We start from the raw sequence: 9,160 nt of genomic DNA, 5'->3' as shown, positions 1-9,160 counted from the left end.
TCTTTATTTATAAGACTAGGAAAACAAACGCTGAGTTATGAGAATCTCCTTCAGAACCACAAATGGAAACATAGCTCAGAAGAGAAATATTTTGACAGGAAACAAAAATCATCATAAATCACCCATCTAATAGCTGGCTTGCTTCTCCCCTGTTTGAAAGGGGTTTCAGGCTGAGACTGGTAAATATATAACAGGCCCCTACTTTGTCCCCAAAAGTCCACACACTTTTAATTAACGGGAGAACTGAGGTTACTAAAGACACTTCACTCTGCATTATCTGAGAGGAAATTTCAATCATTGTTAACTTGAGATTGGGTATTGTCCTGGAGAATTAAAGGATCCCAAGGTGGCGTTAAGAGAACCACTTGAGTCTCAGTAGATGGAGGCACCAGAACAAAGGCAAAGATGTATTTCAGCACCTTTTCCTTAATTCTCTCACCGGGACAACACTGAGTGGAATGAAAGCAGTGAGAAGTACAGGCAGATGTGCTTCCAAATACAGACTTGGCTTGCTCTGAGAACACGGGTTCCTCTAGAATGTCTGTACGCTCCCAAATTAAAAATAAACAGGGATGGGAGTAGTCATTCTCTACTTTGTAAATTCTTCCCTTCCCACAGTCTATAAAATGTTGCAGAATCCTAGACCAGGGCGAAAACACCAGTGGTGAGAATTTCAGGAGCCTGAGCCTAAAGGAAGTCCATGCTGACTGACTGGGTAATTTGAGCAAGATTGCACATGTTCCGGTGGAGCACAAATGTGGAATATTAGGACAGCGTGGTTCCAGCGCCAAATCCAGAGTTGCTGGGGGAAGGTGGTGTGGTGAGGACACTTCATTCTTAATATTCAATTCTGCTCCAGTAGAACATGGTACCCAGGAGAACCCAAAACTAGAATACAAGGGGGAAAAGAAACAAAGAATAATAAATACGGAATTGTTTTAGAAACATCTCAAACTTGGGGAAAAAATGATGTTAGGTTCATTCAGGCTTAGGTGACACTGGATTTTTAAGAGTAATCTTGCTTTAAGCAACATCACAGGGTAGAGGTAACACTGAGTCCATCCTGCCATTCAGAGGTGACTTCCCTGTCCCCCTACTCCACCCCAATCTGCATCTAGACTCCCCATCAGCTGGGGTACCCCTCTCCCTTCTGTGCTATATTAGCCCCCTGGGGAAATTCTTTCTTCTTCCCATCAGGACTAATTACCCTCCAGTGGAGTCCTATTTCTAGTATGCACCATTTGTGGTATAAGTTTCTTGCATCTAGTGTTGAACCTCCTGGGACTCCCTCTTTTCCTAAAAATGCTTGTGACCTGGAACAGCTGCCCCTGGAGAATGTATCACAGAATTCAAGACATTTGACTCAGGCAAGGGGCTAGAATATCTGGGGTCTGTTGCAGATCTGCCACTCACTCCCTGCATCTGTAAAGGAATGATAATAATATCTTCTTCACCTACCCCAGAGTTAGAAGATTGAATGAGAGAATGAAATAATGATAATACTAATGTCTAATGTTTATTGGTAACTTACTATGCATCAGACACTGTTCTGAGTGCTACACACACAACTCAATTTAACGCTTCCAAAACCCTATGAAGAAACTGAGGCACAGAGAAGATAAGTAACTGAGCCAAGGAGACTGGCTACCTACCTCGCTACCATTGGGTGGATTTAATGTTAAAAGTATTTGACATGACGTCCTGTCCATAGCAGGCCCTCAATCCATTTAGTTCACTTCCCTTCCCTCTTCTGAATTTCAAGGGGACTTGCTAGACCCAGAGTCCATTTGGTGCTTGTGGAAGTATCAAGGGTTCAATACCAAGGGTTTCATCTGGTCTGCAGTTCTAAATTCTCCAAAGCCTTTAAACATCATCCCACAGTTCCTGCTAGCATGGCATGAATAGAAACGTCACTGTTACCATTTTTCATCGTTCAACAAATTATCGAGCACTGACTCTGTGCTCTGCTAGGCACTGGGGATACAAACGGCAGCTATACCCAGGCGTTTGGCAGAGACACAGACCTCATAGTGGAGTGACAGTGACAGAGGTGTGTGCAGGGTGTGGCGGGAGTTCCTAGGAGGGTGGATTGAGGGATCATAGAAGACTTCTCGATGGAGTTGATTTTCTCTTCCTGCCTCTCCCAGTTTCTCACGCCTCAACCTAGCATCTCTTAATGTGAGGGGCGCAGACATCCGAGGGACCCCTTCAGGGGTCCATGATGTCAAGACTATTCGCATAACAATATTAAGACTTTATTTCCCTTTTCACTGTTTCACTGATGGTGCAAAAGCACTGCAGGGTAAGCTGTTGGCATCTTAGCAAGACTCAAGGCAGAGCATGAACCCGTGTCAGTCGTCATTGTATTCTCCACTGCCAGGCACTTGCAGTAAAAAAAAAAATGCCAGTTTTACTTGAGATTGTCCTTGATGAAGCAGTAAGAATTACCAATTTTATTAAATGTTTACCTTTGAGTACACATCTTTTTAACATTCTGTACACCAGAAAGGAAGTGTGCATAAGGCAGTTTTATTGCCTACTGAAACATGATGGTTGTCCTGAGGAAAAGCACTTGCGTGATTGAGTTGTGCACTGAACCAGACAGTTTTTCATGAAACACCATTTTTACTTGAAAAAATGACTAACAGACAAGCTATGGTTATTCAGATTGGGTGTTTGGCAGACATTTTCTAGAAAACTTACGAAGTGAGTCTATCACTTCAGGGAAAGCAACTGACAATATTTGTTGCCAGTAATAAATTTGAGAAGTTAAGCAAAAGTCAGAAAACTTGTATCTGTCATGATGAGCTTGATAGCCTCCCAATGTGTCAAGTCTTTTCACATGTGATTTCTTGGTATTGTATAAAGAAATCACCCAACATTTGGAAGATCTGCATAACACAGTGAACCAATGTTTTCCCAAATAATCAATGCACAATGTTATAAAATCATGAATGGGTAAAAGATTTATGCAAACTGCCAGATAAACCAATGTAATGTATTTTAATGTAATAGAGTCTGAAAAGTTCATTAACATAGTTTCAGATTCCTTTTTGCAGCTAACCTTTAAGAAACTACTACTTGGGCCGGCGCCGTGGCTTAGCGGTTAAGTGCTCGCACTCCGCTGCTGGCGGCCCGGGTTCGGATCCCGGGCGCGCACCGACGCACTGCTTCTCTGGCCATGCTGAGGCCGCGTCCCACATACAGAAACTAGAAGGATGTGCAGCTATGACATACAACTATCCACTAGGGCTTTGGGGGGAAAATAAATAAATAAAATCTTAAAAAAAAAAAAAAAGGAAACTACTACTTGTCAAGTTTTGTGTAGTGTCAAAAAAGATTATTCACAATTATCTTTAAATAAAGCTACCCAAACATTCCTGGTTTTTTCAACTACATATCAGTGTGAGGATGGATTTTCTTCAAATTCTTCAACCTAAGCAACATATTATAACAGATTAAATAAAGAAGCAAATATGAGAACCCAGCTGTCTTCTATGAAAGCCACACATTGAAGAGATAAAATGTAAAACAAGGACACTTTTCTCAGTGTTTTTTTGTTTTGGAAAATAGTCACTTTTTCCACAAAAAATATATTGTTAATTTTAACATGTAATTGGTTTATTATTGTTATTTCAACTGAATTAATAAGTATTTAAAATAATTCTCTGTTAATTTCCAATGGGGTAAATATCAGTAGATACAGCCCCATAGACAGAAGCTTTTTGGAGTCCTCAGTAATTTTTGAGAGTGTAACAGGGTTCTGAAACCAAAGTTTGGGACTGCTTCCCAAATGCAATGGCTCTTAATCCTGACAGCAAATTAGAATCATCTGGAAAATTAAAAAAAAATGTCTAGGTCTTACCCCCAGCTCAGCTGAATCAAAATCTCAGTGGTTGGGGTCCCGGCATGCTCTTTTCCCCCAAGCTCCCCTGGGAGGTTTTAATGCGCAAGCAGGCTGAGACCCCCGGCCTACCCTCTTGCTGCACGCACATCAGATAGAGTGGGCTTCTAGAAGGACAAGGTGAGATTGGTGAAGGCAGCTCTTTGGAAGGAGCGAGGCAGATTAGTGTCAGGCAGGAGCCACCTAGGTAGACGACAGTCTTTGATATCTAATTGTAATGAATGAATGGGATCTGGAGAGCCGGAGGAGCAGGCAGGTGCATCCCAGTCCGCCAGAAGAAGGACCTGGTTAGCAGGGCACATCCTTCCCCTGGTAGAGGAAGTTAACTCCCCACCTCCCCAGGGAACCCACCGCCCTTGCTCTGGTGCCAGCAGCTTCCTGACTAGTCCTCAGGTCTGAGTGTGGTTGGGCTAACCAACGGGCAATCTCAAGCTTTCTCCTTATCATTATCTTCTCAGAAATACAACAGGTGCCAGGAAATACTCACAGTCCAGCAGAGAATGGCAAATCCAAACCAGGCAACCCCCCAGGCATGTCGGTTCATTGGTCCGGAGATGAGTTCATAGCAGCCCTGGAGGTGGTGGCAGTTCCCCATCGGTGCGAGAGGAACCAGAACAAAAGATGTTAGAGATGGGGCGGAAAGCTGATTGCTATTTGAATCAATGCCAGTCCAAGTCCCGTTTCCCATAACCAGGCTATTTCTACATCCCCCTGGACAGCCAGGTATGAACTGTGCTTTGTTGAGGGAATAGAAATAACCCTGTTGAACAACTATTCGATATCACATTTATTCGTGTCTTTATCATTCAATCTAACTAATAGAGGTGCTGCTATTTCAGCATAACATTTTTTTTATTGAATACCATGGACAATGTAAAGTATTCTTAGTAAAATTTGAATTTTTTTTCTCCCCAAAGATTTTATTGGTGATTTGTTTGAGGGCAGAGTTACTTTTTGATTTGTTTATTTTTAAATAAAAGTGCTTCCAGTCTATGAAAACCAGAGGCTTTTTTTCTTTTATCATTAAAGGAACCCCTATGCCATGCTTTCTAAATTTTCATTGGACATCATATTTCAATGTATCTCTATTGGATTCTAGTGAGACTTTGAAGAGCCATAATGTGCATGCAAAAGAGTGATTCATTTTTTAATCATCGGATCATTCATTCATGCATGATCCAGTAAGTGTTTATACGTGGCACGCTCTGTTCTACTCATTATGCAAAGGGCTGGAGTGATACACACATGCAGGGCTAGACCTGCCCTCTGCCGTCTGAGTGACCTCTACTAAAGCCCTGGGAATCACAGGAATGCCTAGGAAATGCAATACCCAGACTGCTTTCATGAACCATTGAAGTCCAGAGGGAAATGACCTTGAAAGGCTGAGCCTGAAGTTGAGGCCCCACCCAGGGCTACAGGTGGCCACTTGAGGTTCTGTCCTTTCTGATCTGCCCCAGTCCCCTGTTAATCCACTTACATGCCCTGCCTTTGCTGCATATGCCTTGATTTCTCTCCCATTTACTCTTCTCCATCTAAGTTACAGGCACCTCCATTCACCTAGATACCTGAACGGAAAATTTTAGAGTTATCCTTAACTGTTCTTCTCTTATCCAACATCAAATACTTATGCAAAACCTTTTGGGTCTACTTTTAAAATACATCTCAAATCCAAACATTATTACCTCCTGCAACCACCTTCGTCCACCACGGCTTCACTCCAGGATTGCTACAATAGCCTCCTAACTGGTCTCCCTGAGGCCTGAGTTCACTCTTGGCACCCTATTAGTTTTCATACAGTGCCAGGGGGATCCTTGTAAAACATAAATCAATCACTTCACATTCCTGCTCCAAAACAATGGCTTCCCACCACGCTTAAAATGAAGTTCTAAGTCTTCACAACAGCCTGTGAGGTCCTGTCTGATATGGCTCTCCCTCTCTCTATGACCCTAGATTCCACTACCAGAGGCTGTCTCACTGTAAAGCTAATGAGCTTAAGCTTCAGAACTCCTTACCTGCAAGACCATTTCAAGGTCCTGTGCCTAATTTTATATGCATATTTTTAATTGTTTTTCCTAAGGAAGAACCCTCCCTACAAATTTTATAAGCTTCAGGCCCTATGAAATCTGGATCCATCCTTGCCTTCTGCTCCTCCTTCACTCATTCTTGTCATGCCATACTGATCTCCTTGATGTTCTTCCAAAAAGCTAAGAGTGCTCCCACCTCAGGGCCTTGGCACTTGCTGCTTCCCTTGTTTAGAACTCTCTTCACCAATCTTCCAGGATCTCCTTTCCTCACTTAGTTCAGAACTCTGCAAAAATCATCTCAACAAAGCCTTTCCCAACAACCATAGAGAAAAATACCCGTTGCCCCATCATTCTCCATGTACTTCTCCTGCTTTATTTCTGCTCATGGCATTTATCACTACCTGGAATTATCATGTATTTGTTTGGTAACTTATTTGTTGTCTGTCTCCCATATTACAGTGCAAGCTCTACAAGGGTAGGGGTTTATCTTGCTCTTTGTTGAATCTCTAGAACCTAGAACAAGTGTTGGCACAAAGTGCCTGGCACAAAGTAACCACCTAATCGACGTTGACAGGGTGAATGGAATGTGATATGAAGTAATGGTTACAACAGTGTCATAAGTGACACACTTGATGGTTCACAAACCCTCCTATATCCATTACTCACTTGATCCTCCTGACAATCCTGGGAGGTAGTCATTTGTCCAGTAATATGTACAAAAGGCCACTTATGCTAGGTGCCAGGACTGGGCTACACATTCAGCTGTGACAGGATAGAAATGGTTTTTGCCCTCATGGAGCTCACACAGCCAGTTTTTTCACCTCTTCTCATTTAGTGCCTTTCATGATGGTCTTTTTTGTGTGTGTGTTTGAGGAAGATTAGCCCTGGGCTAACATCCGTTGCCAATCTTCCCCTACTTTATATGGGACGCCGCCAGAGCATGGCTTGACAAGCAGTGTGTCTGTCTGTGCCTGGTCTCCGAACCTGCGAACTCCGGGCTGCTGAAGTGGAGCAAATGCACTTAACCCCTACGCCAGCGGGCAGGCCCTTCATGATGCCTTTTCACCATTGTAGCCTCGCTTAACTTGATCCTCCTTCATTCCATAATGTTCTTGAGGTGCAGTGATCAGAATCTGCACATAGCATTTCTGGGACAGATGGACCATGATGTAAGAATGCCCATGCTTGCATCCGATATGCTATGTGAATTTCTGGTTGATTTCTATTATTACCACACTTATGATGACTTCTCTAATTTTGTTAACCTTCAGTTGTATGATGTAGATCTTGAAAAGCTACAATATGCATGTGAAAAAGAGAGCCATTCACCTCTTCATTTTATCCATGCCTGCTTTGTGCCACGCATTATGTTAAGTATTGAAGATATAGAACTGAATAATGCACGGCCCTCAAGGAGACTTATAGAAAAAATAGACTTGTGAACAAATAACTATAACATAGTTCAAGAGGTCAACTGCAATAAAAGAAGTAAAGTAGATGAGGTAGTGGGGTGGCATATTTTGCTTTGTGGAAAAGGATTGCTAGAGCAGAATTAGCAGGACCTGTAACTCAGAGAGAATGGTAGTGTGTAAGAATCTGGGGGACTAGGGTAGGGAGAATTGGAAAGGATTAATAGAAAAGAGATTATGAAGGTGAAGAATGAGTGAGATTGAGAAGGAAGTAGCACAGGGAGTCAGAGACAGGGAGAGGAATTTCAGGATTCAGGAATTTGGTCGGGGAGTGGAGTTGAGTGATGAGGAGTTTGTAGTTGTGGTGCAGTTGGTGGGCAGTGGAGGTGGAAATGTTAAGGACAAAGTGAGGCCAAGGGACTGTAAGGGAGGACATTAGCAGGGTTGTCAAAACAGGTGTGGAGCTCCTTCATTACTGGAATGTTATATGTGCTAGGGAAAATAGTGTTGCTGAGAGATTAACTGATTATCTGAGGGTAAACATCCTTTTTTGTCTCTTTCAAAGAGATGACAGTTTGTATGCAATTACAATCCAATCAAGATATGTCTGCATGGGCCAGTTCCAGTGTTGAAATATCGAAAGCATTTTATTACTCCTGAGAGTGATCATTATATTGTATATTGTGATTATAGGCAATGAATTTAATTTTATAGCAGTCTGAATATAAATGATTAAAATGATGCCAAAACAATGTTGCTGAAAAGCTAAATGAGGGTTGCTTTGAACGACGCTGCAAAATAATCTATACCACTCCCATTTCTTTTCTGGGTAAATGCAACCAACCCAAGTCCAGGCCCCCTTCCAGGTGTGGCAGGATGATTGGCAGTGCAGTGTCCTCCATTCTGAAAGTGCAGGTTCTATCATTTACTCCAAGACTAAAGAGTCCGACATTTCTCAATTATTGAATGAACTGGCACACGACTCGCTGTCCTCCAAGTGGTAACTCACAGAGCAGTGTACAGCATGTCAGAGGCTGACCCCAAGTATATAGGGATTCTCTGCTGGGCTTTTCGGGAATATTACCAAGTTCTTTCTTGGCTTAGAGTCTGGGCTCTGGCGCCAGATTGCTAGTGTTTGAATCCTGACTCTACCCTTTACTAGCTGGCTGACCTTGGCCAAGGTACTTATTAGCATCTCTATATTTCAATTCCTTATCCATAAGATAGGGATCCTACTGGCACCTTCCTCTGAGCACTTGGAACAGTGTCTGGCTTTCAGTAAATACTCAATAAATGTCAGTTTTCATGATCATCGTATCATACTCATTAGGCTGGAAACTCTTTTTCAAAAACCATCTGTATGTAAACTACCTTCTACCCAAATCACCAATCTAATGTTTTATTAAGATTATTCTGTATTGTCACTGAATAAGGAATGTGGACGTATAATTACTGCATTTACCCTCAGAAATTCCCATTGCTTTGGAACTGGCAAAATGTTCTCTTTGTATTTCATCCCTTCCAATTTACATTTTGCAAAAATAGAGCAAATCGTTGTTTAATGTAAATAGTTTTTGAAATACTAATTCTATACATTGTACAAATATTTTTCATTTAAACAAAGTTGGATTTTGCTGTTGCATTCTCATGTTCTGTTAACTTTATTAAAATGTAAATTTTCCCAGATCAGCCCTAGATTAGCATTCACATGTTACTAACAGAGAAGGAAATAGTTTACAGGAGTTTTAGGAAAAAAGATGCAGAATTTCTTACCAAGAGACTATTACCTACAGTTAACCAGTATTTTCCTCACGAAGAGCACA

At 41.9% G+C, this 9,160-nt stretch overlaps 1 protein-coding gene across 1 annotated transcript in view; it reads right to left on the bottom strand.

Annotated features, from left to right (window-relative positions):
- UPK1B (uroplakin 1B) overlaps positions 1-9,160 on the bottom strand; it is a 28,028-nt gene continuing 18,868 nt past the window's right edge. Inside the window, exons 7-8 of the mRNA XM_004436548.3 lie at positions 4,392-4,475; positions 1-888 (exon numbers count right to left, since the gene is read on the bottom strand). Of these exons, the coding sequence (XP_004436605.2) occupies positions 838-888; positions 4,392-4,475 (135 nt within the window). The 3' untranslated portion in view covers positions 1-837. The remainder of the gene's footprint in view (positions 889-4,391; positions 4,476-9,160) is intronic.

This window comes from Ceratotherium simum, chromosome 15 (genome assembly GCF_057802395.1).
Source record: "Ceratotherium simum simum isolate JZ-2026a chromosome 15, ASM5780239v1, whole genome shotgun sequence".
Taxonomy (NCBI): Eukaryota; Metazoa; Chordata; class Mammalia; order Perissodactyla; family Rhinocerotidae; genus Ceratotherium; species Ceratotherium simum.
This window is presented reverse-complemented; position numbering and strand designations above follow the sequence as displayed.